We start from the raw sequence: 24,449 nt of genomic DNA, 5'->3' as shown, positions 1-24,449 counted from the left end.
TCAGTACATCGACCTCCAACCATGCCTCCAAGTGATCGTTTGTCCCTGCTTAGTCTCATCTTCTTCTTTCTTGTGTTTTTCCTGCAGACGTTCATGCCCAGGAGAAGGCTGCTTTGGGTCCCTCTGGACCTTTCCTAAAAAGGAGATCCCTACTCACTAGATGAGTTCCAGAAGCACCCTCTAAGGCTCCCACAGACCCTCTTTCATCAGTTGACCTTCACCGAGACCCTATCACGCAGGATGAGTGGCTTCCTTGCCTCCCTGGACCCCCGGCGGGTGCAGTGGGGGGCCGCCTGGTATGCCATGCACTCCAGGATCTTGCGCACCAAACCAGTGGAGTCCATGCTGGAGGGAACTGGGGCCACCACGGCCCATGGCACCAAGCTAGCTCAGGTGCTCACCACCATGGACCTCATCTCACTTGGCGTTGGCAGCTGCGTGGGCACGGGGATGTACGTGGTATCTGGTCTGGTGGCTAAGGAAATGGCAGGACCTGGTGTCATTGTGTCCTTCATCATTGCAGCCGTTGCGTCCATATTATCAGGTAAGTGTCTCAGTAGAGTGGAAGCCTGTGGAAGGTGCACTGGTCAGTCTGTTACTTCTCATCCCACTCCTCTAGAATATTCAGTGCTGAGAAGTATGAAGTGTCAGCAAAGGGGTCATCAAGCTCCTTTCTTGCCTTGACTGCCAGAGAGCTCAAGACTCAACTGTAGTAGCTTCTTTTTTCTTTGTTTTTTTTTTTTTTTTGTTACAGATAATTATTCTGGTGTCTGACCACCTCCTAACTTCTCATTCCCTGTCATGTCTTAATGGCTCCGTTTTTATCATAACTCTCTCTTTCAATGGAAGATAGGTCAATCCCTTTGTGGGGAGGTGGATATAGCTAGGATTATAAATAATATATAAAGGCTAGGCAGAGTAGCAAAATGACAAGTCACTAAATCTGATATGATTGGGATTTGATGAGCCAAAAGCTGGCATTGTGACCCCCAAGCAGGAGGAAACCAAGCTAGGAAATATAAAGCCATCGTGAGAATCACAAAGCACCATCTGCCACAAGCACTTCAACAGATTGTTTTCTACAGGGGTAGTTCAGCCATAGCCGCCTCTCTCCTTGGGAAAGAATCATAAAATTCATTTTTTACATAAGGCACCAGGACTTATATATTGATAATTTGTGAAAAGGCTCTTCTATTTTCCCTCTCCTCTTCCCTGCTTTTCTCTTGATCTGTGATCCACAGTATCTTCCCAGGAATAGGTCAATAGATAATAACTTGAAAAAGAAGGACAAAGAACACATCCTGCTTCTTGAGAGTTGTAAATGCAAAAGCATTTCTCTGGGTTTTTGGTGGCAGATCGTGTGGGTCAGCTCCTGTCCTGGCAGGGAACATCATGACCTCGTCCTGTGCCTCAGAAGCAAGAATTCTTAATATATCAGGATTCATGTGTACAAAAGCACACCATCACAAGGAAAGTTCTACATGAATATTGTCTGTCTTGACTAGCCTTCATCCACAGGGGATGCATAGCCCAGGAACACACAACCAGGAAGTTTATATCATTTTAACTTAATGAGGGAAGTGATTCCAAACTGATTTTATTTATCTCTTGTCAAGGCTTACTTCCCTATTGGTTGTACAAGTATCCTTTTTCCTGAAGTCAGCTCTAAGATGCATGAATAGCTTAATAATTGAGGTTCCTTCAGAACCTATGTTTTCCTATAGATGAAAATAAATTATTCACATGGATGAATTCTGTGGATACTTCAAATGCTATTAACCCAATGGCAATCATTTCCAAGCTTATTGGCAAAGAAACTATTTGTAGGAAAGTGCCAGATTCTTGCTCATTATAAATTTATAGATCTAGAAGTATTAGTGTATAGAACAAATTAACGATAGGACAAAAAGCAGACATATAACCAGGGGTCCCACTGAAGGCATAGGCCAGATGGCTGAGTCCTGCCCAGTTAATGCAGATTGCCCACTCTCCTCTAGTTCCATTCTGTTATGACCCTATCTCCCATACCACAATGAGTCCTACAAATGAATCACCCACATCTTATGCTTTGCAGTGTTACATTATATTTAGAAACCAGAACAAGGCTCAGTTGCATTCTGGAAGGCTGACCCCTGCCAAGATGCTTGTGGCACTACATAGCTCAGACTTTTCTGCTGTTCGTATGGAGGACCTAAGACTGACTCAGCCAGAGCTGTGCTGGGACCAGCTTGTGCCAGCTGCCAAGAGCCCTAATTCTGCATACCTCTCCCCAATTTTTCACTGTTACCTTGAAATTGGCTATAGTAGGAGTATTTACACCACAAAAATTGGCAAGTGCTCCCAACAGTCTGGTGTGTTGGCTGGTTTCAGAGAATCCATTGTTGAGCATTTGTCAGCACACCACTGGCTCAGCTCTACTGAAGGTCTTGGAACTGCCCAGTAACTGGTGCCTTCACCACTGCACCAGACACCAAATCAAAACCCTACTTCTCCCCAAATCAAGGACACCCCCCCCTTCAACATGTGGCTGTATCCATACGTTTCTCTACACTAACTAAGGCCAGCCAGAATTCTCTGATAGCTCCCAGGCAGAACCCTGGCCAAAATAATTTGTGACAAATTTGTGCATATTTATAACACCTGCCTCCAACCAGGCCTCTCATTCTGTAATCCTTTGTCACTAAACTAAGGGAAGTCCCCCTCTGCTATCTTCTTTCCACTCCTGTATCATCATCACTATATTTCATCTCCCCTGACCAAACTTCCTACCACTTCTCCATATCACAATATTCAAACTCCCCTCTACCTTCAGACTTTTAAATACATGCTCCTTTCTCCTTCTGGCCTTACCAAAACCTGGCCCAACCATGAGGATGCCATTGAAAATACTGAGAAAGTGCACTAGAACAGTAGACATGAAGCCAAAAAGCAGGATGTTGAAATTGAGATTTCAGAAGTGATATAGTAATCAGCAAAGTTAAGATTAGACTTGGGGGGTGCCTGGGTGGCTCAGTGGGTTAAAGCCTCTGCCTTCAGCTCCGGTCATGATCTCAGGGTCCTGGGATCGAGCCCCGCATTGGGCTTTCTGCTCAGCGGGGAGCCTACTTCCTCCTCTTTCTGCCTGCCTCTCTGCCTACTTGTGATCTCTGTTGGTCAAATAAATAAAATCTTTAAAAAAAAAAAAAAAGATTAGACTTGGAAACGGGCTGGGCCACTGGCTGGCTGTGAGACCTTGAGCAAGTTCCATAATTTCTCTAAGCTTCAGTTTCTCCACCTTGAAAATGGTCATAATGATATCTCCTTCACAGAGTTGCTGTAAAGATTAGAGATGCCTGGGAGTGCTGTGGCAATGCCTGGCACATAGCACTACATAAACAGTTATTATTATTGTGTGCCAAATCCTGTATTCGGAGCTTGTCGTACATTATCACATTTAATACTCATAACATCTCTGCACCACGCCTGGGTGGTGGGTTGAGCGTCAAACTCTTAATTATGGCTCAGGTCATGATCTCAGGGTCATGGGATCAAGCCCTGCATCACATTGGTCTTCACACTCAGTAAGGAGTCTGCTTGAGTCTTTCTCCCTCTCCCTCTGCCCCTCCCACATGTCCTCTCTCTCTCTCTAAAATAAATAAATCTTTAAAATTAAAAAAATTCATAATATCTCTTCAAGGTGGGTTTTATTACCTTCAGTTTCACATATAAGAAAACTGAAATTTAAATACCAGAACCTAGATTCAAATTTGTTATACCAACAATATCTTTCAAAGTTGGCTATGAATTTAAATCACTTGGGGAATTTTTTTTCTAAAGAATCGTTTGGGGGAGAGAAGTCAGCTTTATTGATATAATTACATACATTAAAATTTATCCTTTTAAATATACAACTTTATGAGCTTGACCAACACAATTATGTAACCGTCACCACACTCAAGATATAGAAGAGTTCCATCATCCCCAAATAATTCCTTCTTGTTACCTCTTTGCAATTCTCCTCTCTTCCACCCCCACCCCTGACAACCACTAATCTGTTTTCTTTCCCTATACTTTTGCCTTTTCCAAAATGTTATACACATGGAATCATTCATTGTATACTCTTTTGAGTTTGGTTTCTTTCACTTAGTATGATGCATCTAACGTTCATTCATATTGTATATATCATTGGGTCATTCCATTGTATTTTTTAGTAGGATCCCATTGCATGGATATACTACAGCATATTTATCCATTTACTAGTTGAATGTTGAATTGAGTTGGTTCCAGCCTGAGATCATTATAAATAAAACCATTACAAATATTTATGTACAGGTTTTGTACAAGTTGTCAGTTCTCTTGAGCAAATACCTAGGAGTGGAATTATCAGATTGTGTGGTAAGTGTAGGTTTAACTTCATAATAAACTGCTAAACTCTTTTCCAAAGTGACTGTATTATTTTTCATTCCCACCAGCTCTACCTGAGAATTCCAGTTCTGCTCCTTGCTAGTCCTCAGAATTGTCAGGTGTTGCTTTTTCTTGCTGCTTTGTTTGTTTGCCGTTTTAAAAGATGTATAATGATATTTCAATGTGGTTTTCATTTGCATTTCCCTAGTTGCTAATATTTTGAACAACTTTTTATGTGTTTATTTGCCATCCATCTTCTTTGGTGAAGTGTTCCAATCTTTTGCCCATTCTTTAACTGGGTTCTTCATTTTCTTATTATTAACTTTTAAGATTTCCTTATATATTCTGGATACAATTCCTTTATTACATATGTGATTTTGTAAATATTTTCTCCCACTTTGTGACTCAACTTTTAGTTTTCTGTATAATTCCTTTTTAAAATGCTGATGCCCAGGCCCTACCCCAGAGATTCTAACCCAGTTGCCCTGGGGTGAAACCCAGGGAATGGTCTCAGAGGATTTCAATGTGCAGCCAGGATTAAGAACTACTCTGTCATTGGCACCAGAACTTAACTCCTACTTCAGCTATGACCTACAAAAAGAGAAAGCATATGTTAGGACATAAATTATTTTGCCAGAAGATTCTTAAGAGATTTTCTTGGTCCTATGGCATCATCCCCTGTGCCCTGCAAACTAGCTTATACTATGAAACAAATCTAAGACAGAGAGCCACTTCCTCTATAATTTGACAAGAGCCAAAGTTACAGGAACCTCCCAAGCTCCTCCTACTAATCAACATCATTACTGCCCACAGCCCTATTGCAGGTGGAGGGAAACTTATCAGAGGAAGCAGCTTGTGCTACAACATTTACCCTCTGTCCATAAGGTCTTATCTACTTTTTAATAGTTCAACAGGTCACAACCAGACCCCATGCTCATACCAAACCTTAAAAACTCTTTGAATACACCAGATTAAATAAACGAGATAGGGGAAATTGTTTTTCTTCCTGGTTCCCACCTACAACCATGTTGAAAGACTGAGGGACGAAAGTGGGATGGCTTCCAGACGTTCTCTAATTCTGTTGACTCAGGATGAAACACAGAGCAAAGCCACCATGCCAGTGACATCTGGCCACTCAAAGCCCTATGAGCCTCCTACGACTTGAGTAAGGTTGCCTGCTTGGATTCTTTTTCCAAAGTTTATTTCCAGTTCTCTTTTAAGATTATCAAATTTGAACCTTAAATAGAATGTAGTTCTGAATGACTCCTAAGCTCATGCACATCCTACAATAACCCTTTAGTCCTGTATCTCAAGATTGTTTTAGGAGGGATGAAGTGACAGTGTGCTTACAGGGCATCAGTCCCCAGTCTGATGCACAAAACCAGTGAGTTTCATCATTACTCATAAGAAATAGTTGACAAAAATCTATGAAGATGTGGTTCAGTAAAAATGTATTGTGTGCCCACCATCTACCAGTTCTGAGGCAGTCCCAAAAGCAAATAAGAAATTTTTTCTACTCTAAAGGACCCATTGCTTATGGATGAAGATGAACACCCAATCTGATGGGTAAGTATGACAACTGTAGTAGTAATAACAGCAGCAGCAACTAACATTTACTGAACACTTACTGTGTACCAAGAGTTCTAAGTGTTTAACACATTATGTTACTTAATCCTCATATCAACTCTATGTGATAAGTGGTTTCATTGTCCTCACATTACACATGAGAAAACGGAGGCTCACAAAAAGTTTGGTAAGTTGCTTAAGGCACCTGATAAGAGGTGACAGAGCAAGGAATGGGGTGAAAGCAGCCTGATTGCAGAGCCCACGGAGTAATCACTTTGCTCATCTGCCACTGTATTAGCGGATTAGGGTCAGATCAATCACACAAAGCAGAAAAGCAAAAATGAGAAAAAATATCACTTCTTTCCTGTGTAGAAAGAACCCGGAAGAAGGCTGCTATTGTGGCTCTGCAGTTATGGGGACTCAGACCCTTCCATCTTTGTGTTCTACCATCAAGGATGCTCGGCTTCCCTCCTTAAGGTGACTTCAAGATCCAAGAGGGCTGCTGGAGCTCCAGTCAGTGTATCTGAGTTCCAGAAGGCAGGAAGGAGAACAGGTTGAGGCAGGTCTTTTCCCATATTTCTGTGTCCTTTTTAAGAGACTTTTTCATAAGTCCTTCTCTATAACTTACATTGGCTGAAACTGGAACACTTGGCCACAGCAGGTGAGGGTATGAAGTGTAGTCTTCTGACTGCATATATTGTCAACTCCAGTATTAGAGGCGCTCTGCCGATGGGAAAGAAAAGGAAAACTGTCTATCACTCCCACATCTATAGTGGATGCCCAACCCTTAAGCCCTCCAGCTTGCTGAGGCCAAGTTGTCCTAAAATATTTAAGTAAAATTGTCTCTGATTCCCTGTAATGTAGAATTGGAAAATCTAGAGTCCCCTTCAGTATCTCAATAGGGAGTTGTGAGGCTTACCTTTTCCTAGTTGTGCCAACTCTGAGTCTCTGCTCCCATGGAGTCTCTATCTCTCTACAATTTCATCCCGGCCATTCTCCAAAGACTATTGTCCCCTAACTAAAATGGTCCATCAGGATCATTCATTAAACAAATAGGTTCTTGGAGGAGGGACTTGCGGGCCAAGCAGGAAGGCCTGCCCCTCAGGACAGGCCAAGGGATCATTCTGTCAGTGGAGAAGTTCAGCGACACAACCAGAACGATGCTGTAGTAACACAGTGGGGAGAGAGTAGAGGTGGAGACACTGGTTATGCACGTATTGTACAGAACAGGCAAGAGATCACGAGCAAGAGCGGAAGGAAGCTTAGGATGGAGAGGGTGTGGGCATGGGTGGGCGAAGGAAGATGTGGCAAAGGGATAAATGCTCTCTCTAGCTGAGAAGACAGAACCAATGAAAGTGTTTTTGAAATAATGTCATTAGAATAACAGACTTACAACACAGCTCTGGTGACAGAAAGTGAAAGTAGAAGCAGAAAACCCTAGGAAAGGGGACACCACAGAATGCCACAATAAACAAATCTACGTGTCCGGAACACCACAGGGGAGCTCCCACATAACAGCTCCTTCCCATTCTCACCAACACGGTGGAGGGAAGAGTGATTTTATTTCCTTCCTCAACTGAGGAGGCAGACAGTCAGCGGTTAAAGTAACTTCCTGAGGGGCAGGCTGATAGTGGCAGGGCCAGAACTCTCACCTCAGAATGCAGGATTCCAAAGCTCATGCTCTTCCATTTCAGCAAGCTGCCTCTGGGATCCTTGAACCCAAGCATCTAAAAGACAATTCAGGCCATCAGGCCAAGTAGCATTTTTCTTGGCATTCTTAGTTTATGGTTTGGCACTAGAATTTCTAATCTGTGCTTCCTGCCGTCTTCATTTGCTATTTGGCATCTTCTAATCCATCATCAGGTGAGACCACGGGAACCGAATCCCTGGGGAGGTGGTGAGGGGAGCAGTGCTCCATCAAGCAGATGCCTTTCCCACAGGCAGAGCTCCCCAGCTTCCTCCCCGGGCTGGGTCTTCACAAAGCCTAAGCAGAATCTCCTCATTGCAGTATTCATCTCAGATTGGATTCTCATGACCAAAGAAGATTTCTAAAGATTCTAAGTCTATTTAGATAATCTGCTAAGTTCTCTTGTTTTGTTTTTTTGCAGAACAGACCTTTCTCCCCTCCTTAAATTGAAGCCAGACTAGAGAGATGAACACAGGATAGTTGGCCCTTTTGCATGGCTAGTGATTCTCAGTGATCTAGGATCACGCATTCATTCCACAAGCTTGCGTCTCGTTGTTTGCCCAAACATATCTGAGCACTGCTCTTAACCACTTGGCTGTGGGAGAGGCAGGAACACTGAAAGGGTAGAGAGGAAATGCAAAGACAAACAGATGCGTGCCAGTATTCAAGCCTCTAGAAAAATAGCTCTCCAAAATACTGTCCAAATTCATAGCTCTATGTCATAATATTAATAATGATAGCAACTATCCTCAACATTTATAAAGTCTCTAAGATATAATTTAATAAGCACCTGGTAAATATAAGTCATTATTATTGTTATTGTTTCTATTATTATTAATCCAATACTGTGCTCCAGGCACCGTGCACTTAATGCTTTCATTCTCCCTACTGGGTGACTATTAGTGTCCACTTCTGATGTGTCTGGCACTAGCTGCACACAGCGGCATAATCCTCCCAGCAAATCCTAAAAACTGACATTGTATATTTATTTTGCAGATGACAAAACTGAGGGTTAGAGAGGTAAGGTGACTTACCCAGGTCCTTAAGGTAGTCAGTGGCCAAGGTTGAATCTAACTTTGATTCCGCCTGGCTCCAGAGGCTGTTACCCCCAAGCTGCCTCATGCAGACCCGTGCCCCCAAATTTAAGAGCTCACCAAAGGGAATCAGGCGTATCAAGAAACCCTTCCTTCTTACTGGGGTTTCAAAAGATCTTGTAGCCCACTTTATTCTATTGATGAGTTGAACGGTTTTCTAGATCATAACTTCTATAACCCAGGTCATGAAAGTGCGTTCTAAGCTCAGTGTTTTCCTGCCACCTGTCAGCAGTGAGAAGGATGTTGTTAAGTTCATGTAAGCCTTCTACACAGAGCTGGATTGACAGCCCTGTAGGAAGGATGTCAATTACCAGTTCAGAGAAGGTGAGCTCATTTTAATAAAACTTTACAAGTCTCTTAAATTGATGATTCTGAAATGAGCTTCCTCCAGCAAACCAAGGAGAACCTGGGCTCCTTTCACATCTTCTACGGCACCTGGGAGAGTGGACAGTGCATGTCAAGAGCAGCTAGTGTATTGTGGGAGAGACCGGCCACCTGCTTGGGGTTCAGCATCAGGGCGGATGTGCTGCAGAATGCAGGAAAGAACTCTGCGACAACCGTGCAAAGAAACCATACAGGCACACGTGAAATCATCTTGAGCACTAGTGGGGACCACAGGGGCTGGAACAGAAGTCAGGACACCCGAACCCTCATTCCTGCTCTGTTCTTCGGCAGCTCAGGACATTTAGGCAAGTCCCTCACCTCTTGAATTCACTTTCCTTCTCTACAAAATGAACAGTTCAGGTTCGATTGCCTGTAGGAGGGTAAAAAAAGAAACCAGGGAGGGGAAAGATTTGTATAGAAACATCCAGTGTCTCAACACACACACACACACACACACACACACACACACACACACACTCTTTCCATTCCCAGGTAGCACCCATGTGCCGGTTGGGGTTAGCCCCCAGAATGGATCCAGCTCACTTCAAGCCTTGCTCTGCCATTTACAACTTGTGTGACTTGGGAAATGTACTTAACCTAGACCTTCCCAAACAGTTTGCCAAAAGTTACAGCTGTGCCATGATACTGATCCCTTAGCCTTCAGCACAGCTGGGAGGTGGCAGAGGCCCCAGGCTGTCACCGCTGACCTCCTCGTCAGAGCCATCCAAATGTGAGCATTCTCTGGGTGTGTGCTCTCAGCGGGGAAAGATCAGGAAGTCCCAATAGCCTGTCTAGATCTTGGATTTGTCATCTGTAACTGGAAATAATAACAGCTTTGCATCATAAGTGTCTCGTGAAGAGTGCGTATGTAATGTGCTTAGGATAGCCAGTGTGCGTGACAAATGCTCAGTACCTTTTGCTCATGTTCTTATCACCACTCCCACACTATTTGCCGGCTCTCCAACCTAACGAGGCTCCATTTGTTCTTAATGCAAATGAGCATCCGTGTTTCAGATTCTGACGCCCCTCCGTGCATCCCTAGCAAAAGACCCAGCAGGCCTGCCTCCTATCCACACTTTTGCCAGATGAACTTTGTACAAAGAGCATTCTTTTGGATCTGAAGGTATTTTCCCAAGAGGAATTCTCATCTCTACCAGGATAGCCCCCTTTAAGACAATTGTGCTTCAAAACATGCAAGGAGGCTATGCCTCAGAAAACAAGTAAATGAATACATATAACTACAAATTGTGTTTAAGGGCTGTAAGGAAGTTAAACAGGCCCCCGTGACAAAGTACACCTTCTGAAGAAGAGATATTTAAGCAGCGTCAACTCTGTGCACTGAAAAAGGTGCTCGAAATGAGTAAGACATGACCACCATGAGATAAAAGAGGAGTGACACCAAGCATCAGCCCTCACCCTAGGGGGGCCTGGTACGAAGCCGACTCAGTGCGCGGCAGCTCAGGAGATTTGCACATGCCCAGCGTCCACTCTGAACACCAGTGTCCATCTTCACATTGCCCTCCCTGCATATTAGCCCTGTCTGGGAAGAAGCTGAGATGGCACCCCTCTTTTATGGGGGGTGGCTCATGTGTCTAGGAGTGTCCTCCACAGAGAACATATCCAGGCCCATGAGAGATCCACTGTGTCTCACACTCCCGGGCACCTGCTGGGAAGGCAGCCCATCCCGGGGGAACCCGGACCCCCCTGCTCGTCCGATGGGCTGAGGAGTCACACGAGGGCTGGGGCATGCGTTCTTGGCACTCAGCTTTAACCCCAACTCCAAAATCCTCAGGGCAGGAAGGGATGGCTTCGTCCCTTCACAGAAAATTCTTAGGTCTGTCCTTGCTGACACCCTTTTCATCAGCTTCAGAAATGCGGGTACTGCCTACTCCTGGAGTGTGGTGAGCTGAAAAATATCTGGGTGCATGAGAATTGCCAGCTGGCACTTGAGTCCTGTTCTGTCCTCTCTGCACAAAGCCTTTCTAGCCCGATTGTCAGAATCCTCGAACGAGGGGCTGGAGGCCTCCTGAAGAAAGGCTGAGCAAGACAATGGGAAATTTCTCTCCACCCTCACAGTCTCTAACTGGGCCTGGAGAAGAGAACATATGCTTTCAGATTAAATATTTAGAACCTGAGAAGGAACTTTCCCCGGTTCTGATTTAGAAGTGAATTGGGCACACAGAGGGCGTGGTCTAGACTTCGGATGATTCCTGATATCCCTGCCAACGCTGAGCCTCTAAAACCGTCTGCCAACAATTCTTGCTTCAACCCCTTTGATCCCACCCACAAGGCAGAGGGTCCTGCATGAACAGTCAGGAGGCTACTGCTAAGAAAGTCTGTGCGATTCCCTTTCCTCCTCTGTAATGATCGCCATGGCTCCCACTGGAGGAGTGCCCACTGCATGACAGAACAGCCCATGTGTTCCTTTACAGACCGCAGCAAAGCCCTAGCAGGGATCACCATTGCCGCTTTCCAGATGGGGAAAGTAACACTTAGTGAATTGGACGCCTTACTCAAGGCCACAGTTAGTACTAATTATAGTTGTCATTTAGTAAACACTTGCTCTGTGCCAAGCACCGGGCAAAGGGATCTGCATGCAGTATCTCATTTAGTTGTCACAAGCACTCTCCAGACCTCTCTCCAGAGACTGGGTGGTTTCTATGACACTCACTGCTTCTCCTAAAGCAGAGACGGGCTGCTGATGGTGGCCTCAGCATTTGCGAACAGCTGACCGGAGCATGAGATGAGAAACCGTGTACAATGGGCCTAGCACAGGTAGATGCAAAAAAAAAAAAAAAAAAAGATGCTTTTCTCTTTTGTAACATCTTTTTCCCTCCGAGACTGCCTCTGACATTGACCTGAGGTCACCTACATAAAAATGTTAGGAGCAGAGAAAAGGGCAACCACAGCAATGAAGAGGGACCAATCCAGGTCAAATGGGTTCGGTAACAGCTAACCCTGTGGGTCATTTAGTTGAAAGCAACCGCGTGAGCATTATTATTATCACCATCTTCATCATCATTTGATAAAGCAATAAAATAAACTAGCGTACACTAATGATATTAAAGATAGCATGACCAAATGATACAATATTCTAATTCATCATGCTGTAGAAATTGTACCTCCAACGAGCTCTAAAATATTTTCACGGAAGGAGATCTAGAGAAGAAAGTCAACAGATAGTCTGGTCACATTTAATCAGTAAATTACTAAACTTCCTTGACCTGCCTCAGGGGTCACTTCTCTGACTATGAGAACAGCTTCCTTCCTTCCCATGTATGTGTTGATACATCAGTGTTCTGGTTTGGAGACGTTGTAAACCCTCTGTTCCCTACCCAACTTAATTGAAGCCCTGTCAGGTTCTGTAAAGAACAGTGTCACACACACACACCATGATTGTTGACGCTGCCCATCCCCTAAATACAGGCTCTTACTGTCCACCTAGGGCCTGCTTTGACAGAAAAATTACAAGTGTCTTCTTAGACGCAAAGAAAGAGGTGTTGCCAGACAAACTGCTTTTCTTCCAGACGCATTTGTTAAAATTGCCTGGGCTTCACTGACAGGTTTCAGAGTGAGCAAGGTTAGTAAGGTAGATGAGACAGAAGCAGAGAAGGGAGAGGGAGAGACAGCCTGATGAATTCCTCCTGGGGAAAGAAATAGACAAGTTTCTCCGCTAATCAAGAGTGTTGGGAAGAGGAGCCGGGTGCAAGATGGCAAGCTCCCACGTGCCAGGGGGCTGAATAGAGGTTTCTGAGAACCTGCTTCTCGAGGGGAACAGCAGTGACGGGGGATACTTCACTGCTCACCATCTGGAATTCAGTGTCACAAACAAAACAAATGTCTCCAAGAGAATTCACACTCTATTTCTCTCTGAGGTCCTGTGATTTCTCCTTACAACCCACTCCCAATCCACGTTTAAGCAGTGCTACCAACCACAGCAGTATAGAAACGTGTCTTAGCCCTGCTGTGAATTTATAAACAGAACAAAGATGTTTTAAGAAAACTAACAAAATGAGAAGGAAATGAGTAACAACCATCATGTTAAATGCTGTTTGGTGAGGACTTTCTTAAAGACATGTTTGGGCCTAAGTGGTGGGGTGCACTGGTTCAGTCCAACGGCTGATTCCATCCTGTGTCTGGGAGATGGCAGCTAACTGGTATTCAGAAGTAAATGACTTCATGACTGAGAACACTGATAGATAATGTGTTCAAAGTAACTGCTCGGGCCTGCTATCTGTGACCTATGGCCAGTCACCCAAGGCAGCCCGACTGACCCTCTGAGCAACCCTACCAATGTTACGGATCCTAGACGTCTAAATAAAGATGCGGTGTTGGCAAATTGTCTTCTTGAAGACCACCCCTTCTCTCATCTCCTGATACCCTCTTTCCCAAGGGAAAGTCCTTCTGGCTGTCCCAAGACCTTACTTCAGAACTCAACTTTGCAGCTCTTTAAAGCAACGCCTGCACTTTCCCCCACCCCCTGCAGTGAATATCTCCTCTGTTATTTTATTATAATTGTTGGTTTTCTTGTATGTCTTCTCCACTAGACCATAAGACCCACAACAAAGGAACTATATTCTTCCTCCTCACCTCTAAATGTCAGAAAGCTAACACAGATGCAGAGAAATGGAACCTTATAAGTGTTTTGGATGGATGAATGAGTTGGAAAGTCCTAGGACTGCATATCAGTAGCCTTGGATTCTAGCCATTAATCTCTGTCATTATTCAAAGGAACAGCTTCAGGTCTGGGGCTCAGGCACATCAACCATCAAGAGAACAACCCCAATAAGCAGTTGACACCCATCCTCCCCATACTCCCCATCCCCACACATGCTCAGTGCAGCCCTGTGAGTCCACAGAGGAAGGTCAGAGCTTTGGGAAAATATGGGATGAGGGGGATCCAAGCAGACCAGCCTCAGGCCTCCTCAAACAGAGCCACTGCTTTTACTTATTTTCGTATGAGACTATCAAAAAACACTATGTGTGCAAAGAGGGTTTTACAACCAAGGACAAAGCTTTAAAACTACAGAAGTAGATGAACTGGGTGGATTTTTTCAGCTAGATTCCCCCAATTTATTAAAAAGGTCTCACTCCCTCAATCACTTGAACCCAGTTCACCTCTGCCGGCTCATCCTCCCCAATCTCCAGAGCAGCCCGCATGTGCCATTCCAGCTACCCCCTTCCATCTGCCTGACACCACCCTTCCCCGTCTGGTTTTGCTTGGAAAAGCCCAACTCACCCTTCAATGTGTGATCAGAAGCTTACCCCTTCATCCCGACTTCTCCAGCAATGAAGGACTGTGTTATCTAAAAAGTGCTCACCCCACCGGGCTCCCAGAGCACCTCATAAATACTATATGGTATTAAATACTGGGTATGTGGAATCATCTGTTTATTAAACTCTTTCCTGATTGGAATATAGATGCTTTAAGGTCAGGAGATCTCTGTCTCTGGTGTTCATTTCGGGGCCTAACATAATAGGCACTTAACCATGTGTCTGGATGGTTCTGTTGGTTAAGCATCTGACTCTTGTTTTGGCTCAGGGTCATATGATTGAGCCCTGCATCAGGCTGTGCACTCAGTGTGATGTCTACTTGAGATTCTCTCTCCCTCTCCCTCTGCCCCTTACCATACTTGCATTCTCTCTCTAAAATAAAATAGAATAGGGGCACCTGGGTGACTCAGTGGGTTGAGCCTCTGCCTTCAGCTCAGGTCATGATCTCAGGGTCCTGGGATCGAGCCCTGCATCAGGCTCTCTGCTCTGTGGGGAGCCTGCTTCCCCCTCTCTCTCTGCCTGCCTCTCTGCCTGTCCCTCTCTCTCTCTGTCAAATAAATAAATAAATAATCTTTTTAAAAAATAAAATAAAATAGAATAATATAAAATCTTTTAAAAAAATAGCAATAGGTGTCACTTAAAAGAAACTAGGAAGTCAGAAATTATTGTAGGAAATTGGTATGTTAGTTGATAGATAGGTTAGGGAATTAGTAAGTTAAACTACCTGTTAGTGGAAAAACGTCTATTTAAGTAGAGTAATTGGCATTCAAGTGTGAATACCCTCTAGATGGAATCTCTCCAGGTGAAAGTACACTTTTAAAAAGTACTGGTATATCTAATGGCTTTCTTCCGTGGACTGTGAAGGGAAATACAGTTCTTGAATGGAGAAATCCTTGTCTTTCACCTACTCCCAGAGGGATCTTTCTCTTTTACACCTTCCTAGGATGGAGGAGATGGTCCTAAGAGAGTAAAGGAGAGGCAGAGCAGGCTGTGAGTGGTAGGAGGCACAAACAGTGATTATTTTGACTACTGGAGGCATCATACTAGCACAGTTTGGAAAGTTCAACATCATACGTGGGCTCTCTGGGAGTACTTAGTGTAAGGCGGGTTGATTATACCTGTATGTGACAGAAGCACAGACTCTCTGAGTGGGAAAGACATTCACACTGAAAAGGACCAAATTTCTCTTAACTCAAATTATACATCACTTATGGTACACAAGAGGAGATCAATAGAGAATATTTCAAATATGGAATCCCCTTGCTATCATATCTCAACCCTCTTTTCAATGCGTAACTCCTAAGTTTGACTTCTCTTTAGGCTGGCAGTTTGTCAATTTAACCAAAAACAGTCCTGGGTATAGAAATAAAACAATAGGGAAGTGACAAAATATATATTATAAACATAATATACTTAAAGAGTGGATAATTTGAAAAGGATATCTGAGTTGCAGGCTATGAGAAATCACTCTATTCCCGCTTGTTCTGCTCAAATGAATCCTCTGTATTTGTCAGGGATCAGGACTTGCCATCTCTGAACAGCTCCATTGGGAAACTCCCACCCAATGGTCTGCAGCAGGCGGTCACTCATGATGGCCGTCTGTACCCCGACTTTGCACTTCATGTTGATTTTCTCCAGGTATGCAGTTACACTTCGGGAATCAATATGTCTCTCCCTCTCCAATCACTTGATGGCTAGCCAAGGGATACAGAATCACTTTGATAATAGCATAAGGCAAATATGACTCAGAAGACAACCCCAGGGGAAGAAATTTTTTAATGCATTACTAAATTGAATAGAGAATAGTTATAAATTTTTCTCTCATTTAGAATAGTGATTCTCCACCCTAGTATACCAAATTGACTTCAGAGATAATAAATACTTTAAAATTCTTCCTTTGCTACCTTAAAATGCAAACTAGAGATAATGCTATCTTCTTACACAATTTTTTATAGTCATTAAAATTAAATTTTATTTTTTTAAGTTTTTATTTAAATTCCAATTTGTTAACATACAGTATAGGGGCACCTGGTTGGCTCAGTCAGTTAAGCATCTGCCTTCAGCTCAGGTCATGACCCCAGGGTCCTGGGATCGAGCCTCACATGGGGTTCTCAGCTCAGCAGGGAGCCTGCTTCTCCTTCTCCCTCTGCCTGCCACTCCTCCTGCTTGTGCTCTGTGCATGTGTGTGTGTCAGATAAATAAATAAAATCTTTATTAAAAAAAAAACATAGAGTGTAATATTAGTTTCAGGTATACAACACAGTCAGGTATACAATAAGACTTCCATAAAACACCCAGTGCTCATCACAACAGGTGCACTTCTTAATCCCCACCACCTATTTAAGCCATCCCTCTACTCAACTCCCCTCTGTAACCCTCAGTTTGTTCTCTACAGGTGAGAGTCTGTTTCTTGGTTTGCCTCTCCCTCTCTCTCTCTCTCTCTTTTTCCTCTTTGCTCATTTGTTTTGTTTCTTGAATTCCACATATGACTGAAATCATATTGTCTTTGTCTTTCTCTAAAGACGGACACTGGGACTGTTTCCATAATGTGGCTATTGTAGATAATGCTGCTATAAACATTGGGGTGCATGTATCCCTTTGAATTAGTATTCTTGTATTCTTTGGGTAAATGCCTAGCAGTGCTGGGTCACAGGGTAGTTCTATTTCTAACTTTTTGAGGAAACCTCTACTGTCTTCCAGAACTACAAACTTAATTTTTAAAAATGTCAATATGCCATGAGTATGGAAGTTAGATGAAAGAAAAGTCACTTCTAGTAAAAATAACATTTCATTGTACTTAACCTGGGGCATAAGTGCATTAAGAGACATAATGCACTTATCAGAAGTCTGCTGTCATTTACACAACTACTGTTGTGTAAATGTGTAAATTTACACAACTCACACAGGTGTGCTGTTTGATGTCCAGAGACCATGAGTCATGTTACTCTTGATGATATGGTTTTCCAAAATAATGGCCAACTCTTGGGAAATTCCAAACAAAACAAATAACAAATGTCCCTCTATTTACCCAGTTGTTGTAGCCCTGGAAAATTCGATGTATATGATATCATTTTTTTAAAAATGTGTTAATATATAAAATGGAGATAGATTCAGGCTCAGAAATTATGAACAGGTTTTTATACTTTACAAACCTGTTTTTATAAACAGATACATTGGGACCCTCGGGAGTTATGGAAGACACGGGACAATGCCTCATTCTGTGGGAATGTCTAACATTCTGTTAGAATGTCTAACCATACAGGCTCCTACCTACTCAATGCCTCAGGTGCCCACAATCATCATGAGAATGATGGTCACCCCCACAGATTTCCAAAATGTCCCTAGGCAGCAGTATCAGTTTTGCTGAGAACTACTGGTTTGCTGTTTTTTCTCCAGGGCTGCCCCCACTGACTCAAATGACTGAAAGTTGATTCTAACTGTGAAACCAAAGAATGATAGCACTAGAAGGGACCCTAAAGTTTATCTATCTGGCCTCCTCCCTTTACCCATGTTAGGTAAGTAACTTGCCCTTAGACACTCAGTTATTACACGATCTAGGATAAAAACCATGGTTTCCCTTCGGTTTTTCTTTTTTATTGAAAATAGAAAGATACCTTTGAATATGTCTCTCTTACACACCAGATATTTTTAAAAAGTTGAGTGATTGACAATATTTTCTGGTTTTTTTCAGGACATTTGGGGTTGAAATCTCTCCTCACCACTGAGCTTCAGTGTCAGGCTGGATATTCTCTAGTGCCCACTAAAATCCTGGATTCTTGCATGCAAATAAATCAGAAAGATGCAAAAATAAAATCCTTTACAAAATGTCCAAAAGACTGGCCTCTTAGAGCAGAATTGTCTTACCCGGTTAGTGTCCAATTGGTTTTCCCACTATTCTTCCCAAACTCCAGCTATTAGAATCTAAGCAGAACCTTGGGAACTAAATAACTGACTTCATACGCTCCTGCCCTGTGCCCAGCACAGGGCCTCTGGCTCCGCCGTAGGACAGCAACGCACTGGCTCCTTCACACGACCTAAGGAAGACGTGGCTATTTGCCAGCTACCCTTGGCGAGTGGGTTCTAATGGTGAATTGGGTATTTTTACATCTAATTTGGCAGATCAAATTAAGGAGAGAAACACTGACTGCCCAAACTTCATAATAATGGCTCTCCAAATTAAATTTACGATCAAATTTAATGCCAATTTCAAAAGCATTGGCTGAGAAACTTCAATTTGCAAGACTTGTGCACTATCAGGAGTAAAGGGGGTGAGGAGAAGAAACTCATAGGATATCAGACTTAATTGGGTAAAGCTGTGGATCCTACACCAAAGAGTAGAATTAGGATTGCCTCCTAATCCCTTCCTAACACCACACTAAAAGGGCAACCTAAATGTATATCTGCAAACCCAACTCTCTTCAGGAGATGAAAACACAGGAGTTCCTTCAAGTGTTCAAGAAAACACTATCAGGTCCTCATACTCAGCGCTTCTACACTCTCTACTTTCCTCACAGAAAAATTCTCCAGCCCTTCCTTCGGAGAATAATTCCTCTTAATTTTAGACTCACTCTAACAATTTAAAGAACAGGTGTTGAAAACAGCAATTTAGAAAAGGAGGTGAGCTGCCTGCTCAAGGTAATCCCTGTGACAGCAACAAAAAGAAACAACTGACAGAACTCCAGGAAGGAGGTGGAGAATTGTTTTACAAAGGGGTGAGGGGACCGACATAGGAACTCAAATTGAGCAGCCTAGAATGGCCTAGGTTATTCAGTGCAGAGACTGGTGGCTTTGCTCGCCCTGAGAATGTCTCCATATATAGAAAAAGACAGTAAATGATGTAAGGGAAAAATACGCCCGATATATTTAGCAGCAAAATCTGTAAAATTCAAGGAAACAAGGAGAATCCTAGAGTGTCAGAGTAGGAATACCCCAAGAGGACATCCTTATCTAATTCCTTTATTTTACACAAAAGGAAACAGAATATAAAGGAATGAACAGGGTCAAGGCAGAGTTGAGACAAGAGCACGGCCCCGCTGGTGCAGTGCTCCTTCCACAGAGACATCCTGAGAGCTGACAGCACTAAGGGGTAGGAAAAGAGATGTTGCATCCTCTTTAATCATTCATTTGTGTCCTGGCTTCTGACATCTCTGCTTTTGCTTCCTTGCACTGATTTTACTCCCTGATTTGTGATGAGAGAACCTCAGGATTGGCCCTGAAAATTAGGACCAAAGGTAAAGTTTACCTTGAAATCCTTCCTATATCCCATTCCTGGTGCGTTTTCTCCAAGCCGTCCTATGTTTGTCATCTGGCTTGGCACCCCACCGCTGGCCTCACACCCAGAGTTCCCAGGATGATGTAGGAAATGCTCCCAACTCCCAGAAGTTTGGCATATTCCCAGTCTCTTCCTAATTTGATCTATAACTCCATCAAAGAAAGAGGGAATATGGTAGTGTTTTTCAATTATAAAGGGAGAGCTTGGGAAAATGTAGATTCCTGATCCTCATCCCTAAAATTATGATTTCATAGATGATTCTAGTGGAAGTGGGTCTTGACCCACTTTGGAAAACACATGGCTTCTACTTACCCCTCCAGGCTCCTCTGCCCTCCATCCCCTCATGCACACTCCCCTCCACCCAAATACTTCAGACTGCCCGCTCACCATGTCTTCGCTTCATGTTCCACCTTCTTTGTCCAGTTAATTTTTCCATATACCTCAAAACCAGCTGGTGTACATGTGTCTCCTCTCTGCTTTTTGTATTCCCATACGCCTCTGTATTATTAAGTTTATACAGCCTATGATGGACACTGACTTTTTGGTAGATCTCCCCTTGAGGTCAGGTTCACGTCTCCCTTGCCTTTTTTATTCCCAGCACTTAGCACCCTGCCAAGCACATAGTGCGCCCTCTATAAATGTTCATTAAATTATCTTTTCCACTTGCTAAATTTCCTTGTTAAAAACCAGTCACTTACTTAGATTTGCATGTTTTATCAACCCCACCCCCCATATACAGTACAAAATTGTCACAGATAGCTTGAACTATCATTCTGAAATGAGGAGCACCTTCCATAATATGGAAAAATGAAAGAGAAGAATGTTAACATAATGTAACCATGAAGTGCAGAGGCCATAATGACCTAGGCCCACCTTCATTCAGGACCTCTGACACCTAAGGAACATCACAGAGACATATACAACAAATAGAAATGTTTCTAAATAAAGAGCAGTTACCAATAGTTCATTAGAATTATTTCTGATTGCCTTCCCAGACATTCAGGTTAAAAGTTTTTCAGAGCTGACACTGAAAGACGTTAGAATTGGCCTTGAATTTTATTCATATATATGTATAAATTTCACGTGTTTGTTCTAAGATCGCAGAGGCTCCCCAGTATTTCATACCCAAGACGGTTAAACCTCTTGGTGAAGAGGTTAACTCCTCTCCTGAAGTCCACCACCCACGTGTGCTTGTCCCATGCAGGCGTCTGCTATGCAGAGTTCGGAGTCCGCGTCCCCAAGACCACGGGGTCAGCCTACACCTACAGCTACGTCACTGTCGGGGAATTTGTGGCGTTTTTCATTGGCTGGAACCTGATCCTGGAGTACCTGATTGGCACTGCGGCTGGCGCCAGCGCTCTGAGCAGCATGTTCGACTCGTTAGCAAACCACACCATCAGCCGCTGGATGGTGGACAGCGTGGGAACTCTCAATGGCCTGGGTGAGACTGCCATGTCCTCTTACCCCAACCAGCAGACTCACCCCAACAAATAAATGGGTTCCCCTTTCAGGATTCAATTTGGCAAAATGTATCAAGAGCCTTAAATATGTCTGTTTTGTTGTTGTTGTTGTTGTTGTTTTTCCAGAGTAGTTCTTCTCCCGTGAATCTATCCTAAGGAAATCATCCTAATTTCCATAAAAGCTTTATATGAAAAGATACTTATCACAGCCTTATTTATAATTTAAAAAATTTAGAAACAGCATAAGGATTCTACAGTGGAGGAAATGATCAAGTAAATTGTGGAAGCATATTGTGTAGCGATTAAAATGATGATTAGGAAGACTGCTATAATAGCATGGAATCCATTTTTTATATGATGTCATGTGACAAGGGATGCATATTATATATACAGCATGTTTATAACTATATAAAAATAAAACCAATGCAAAAAAATAACTGTAATGAACTTCTCTAGTGGTTTCACCAGATTTTTAAAGATTTTCATAAATAAACATGTGTTAAATTTTAAGTGACAAAATATACTTTTAAAAGGGACAAAATGGATTCAAGTCTAGCAGAAGTTAAGGAGGGGCAATATAACTGGGTAAATACTAAATCATCAGAACTTCACAAAACAAAGACCAGGAGTTCCATCCATCACTTGCTCCCACTTTCCATCCTGATGTCTAACTTTACCCTCTTTGATATTCATGGGAAGCCAAACAATAGTTGAGGAAGATTGGGGGTCTTGCCCCCAGAACTTCCAAGTACAGTTTCTGTGGCTGTGTGCCACTCATGTGACTTTGATGTCCCTATCTCAGATGAACTGATAAAAATGCTGAGCATCCAGATACCATGAGAAGATAAAAAGTATGAAGACCACATGTCTGCACAGGATGCTGATTTCATGGAGTTTTTAGGTCTGGAAGGGCCTCCAAAATCAGGCAGTGCACACCCTTCACTTTAGAGTTGAGGTCCAGGGAACTGAAGCATTTGCCCAAGACCACACAGCTGGTCATGGCAAAGGTGCAACTGAGATTCAGGAGCCTTACAGCTGAGGCAATGCCTTTTCCCCTCTATAGAGGGCAGGAGTCCACTGGCCAACAGACCAGACCAAAGAGGTGGGGTGTGTCCACGGCTTCTTTTCTCTGCAACCACATACACATAAATGCAAAGAAACCCTTCTTCCAACAGTTTTCAAAGATAGACATTTTAAAACTTTCTAAAAATGAAAAGATTGCTGGAATGGAATGGAAAATTTATGGACTATAAATTGAACAGCAGTGAAGATAAACCAGTTTTCAAATAACATGTTAAACCCATATATACAGCATGAATGTCTCAGGACAGTTCAGACTTCAGGTGTTCTATGCCATGGTTCCATAGACAGTGCTGTCATTGTCATGTCGTATAGCCCAATTTTGGGTCCGGGATATCAGGTCGTCTTACCTACATACCAAAACCTTCCCATTTGCAAATAGACACTTGTGGACCACAATGTAGACACACGTGCACACACATATATACTTGCACACAAACACACACGTGGACACACATGCATGTCTGCACACACTTGCTTCTCCTCCCTCCATGATAAAGTGATCACCCTTGCCAGAGCTGAGAGCAAATGCCCTGACAGGGTGCTGTGAGTTTGCATGGCCCTTTTTTCCCTCTGGACAATATTAACGCATGTCTTTGCCCCCTAGGGAAAGGTGAAGAATCATACCCTGACCTTCTGGCTCTAGTGATTGCAATCATCGTCACCATCATTGTTGCACTGGGGGTAAAGAATTCCGTGGGCTTCAACAATGTCCTCAACGTGCTGAACCTGGCAGTATGGGTGTTCATCATGATCGCAGGCCTCTTCTTCATCAATGGGAAATACTGGGCTGAGGGCCAGTTCTTGCCCCATGGCTGGTCAGGGGTGAGTTCATCTCTAAAGGCTCATAAGGCTATTGCACGTTCTGCCTTCCACCCTGTGGCTAGTCTGAAACATATTTTTTTAAAAATGCTGCTCTGTCCCATAATCTTCATGGCATCTTTTTCATCATTTTTTATCTGAATTTAATGGGAATGCTCTGAAGCAGTTCCTATATCATTTTTTTACTTGTTTCACAAACATTTATTGAGACCCTATTTTATGCAAATAACCATAATAGATTTGATGTTTTGGCCATCTGAAATATGCCTAATCCTATGTGAAGGGCTCCACATGTAATATTTAAGTGTCCTAATAACTTTGGAAGGAAGATATTTATATTCTGGTCTTACTGATGAAAAACTCATGCTCAGAGAAGTCAGGGGACTCACTATTAAGCACACAATGTAAGTGGCAGAGTCAAGGCCCAAAGCCAGGACTGTCTGACTCCAAAGCCTGTATATGAACAGCTTGGTCCTAGAAAATCCCTCTAGAGTATTTTCAGGAAGACAGATAGCCCAAAATAGACAAGGCAGTAAAGGAGCCAGAAGAGCGGGTAGATAGGTAAGGGATGAGTGTTGCCTGGGTATAGAACTAGGGAAACAATAGTTTTTAAATGTAATCCCATAGTTTGACCCAACGTGGAAAAGCCCCATTCAGGTCTAGGTGCAGTTGAGTAGCACAGCACAGGCTGGTCATATATCCCACTCTAGTGGCATGGCTCATGGCAGAGAAGTCCACCTAGTGTGGTCTGAGAGTTGGCCAGAAAGTGGGCTGGACCAAAAGGACATTTTGAAATCTCAATCCCCTGATCTGGGTGGTGAGGTTTACACTAAAGAAAAATGGAAAGGTCAGGGGGCAAAATCTTAATACTGACAAGGAGTTCTAAATTGTGCCTGGATCCTTTTTCTGATATGACGAAAAATGCTTACTTGATTGAATTCACTGGTAAAATTCAACCACCTATTCCTTTCTTGAAAATAGTAGAACATAAATCAGAGACTTTTGAGCTGGCAGAGATCTATAGAATCACCTGCTTCTACCCCTCATCTAGCAGGAGAAGAAACTGAGCCCAAGGGAGGCACGTCTGCCTAGCCCTGGCAGAGAGCAAGTCTGGGACTCCACCAGATTTGCTTTTGTAAAAAGCTCTGGCTTAGACTGGTTTCCCTCCAAGATGTCCAGGGACCAGAAATCTCTCTTGGAGAATGCTCAAAATAACTCCTATCTATTCTGAACCGTGCCACACTGTTCAATGCAGAGAAATAAGCAAGAGAGCAATTCAAGCCAAGATTTTTAGTCTTCTGCTTATCTGTAAGAATTCCACAGTACCACAAATTTCATCCCTCCTCCTTGAAATGCATAAATCCTGAAACTGGTCAAAACCAGAAGAGACAAAGAAACTGTTCACCCCATTCTTGATCCCCGAGTCA

The 24,449-nt window shown here is 43.1% G+C and overlaps 1 protein-coding gene across 1 annotated transcript in view; it reads left to right on the top strand.

The window, feature by feature from the left end:
* Window positions 1-240: 240 nt before the first annotated feature.
* SLC7A14 (solute carrier family 7 member 14) overlaps window positions 241-24,449 on the top strand; it is a gene marked incomplete at both ends in the record, with an annotated part of 49,618 nt that continues 25,409 nt past the window's right edge. The window contains 3 exons of the mRNA XM_080826897.1: window positions 241-544; window positions 20,865-21,101; window positions 22,808-23,025. Coding sequence (XP_080683023.1) covers window positions 241-544; window positions 20,865-21,101; window positions 22,808-23,025 — 759 coding nt within the window. The remainder of the gene's footprint in view (window positions 545-20,864; window positions 21,102-22,807; window positions 23,026-24,449) is intronic.

The sequence above is a fragment of the Martes martes genome, assembly GCF_963455335.1.
Source record: "Martes martes genome assembly, chromosome: 1".
Lineage (NCBI taxonomy): Eukaryota > Metazoa > Chordata > Mammalia > Carnivora > Mustelidae > Martes > Martes martes.
The sequence above is the reverse complement of the archived record's forward strand: the minus strand, read 5'-3'. Positions and strand labels throughout refer to the sequence as shown.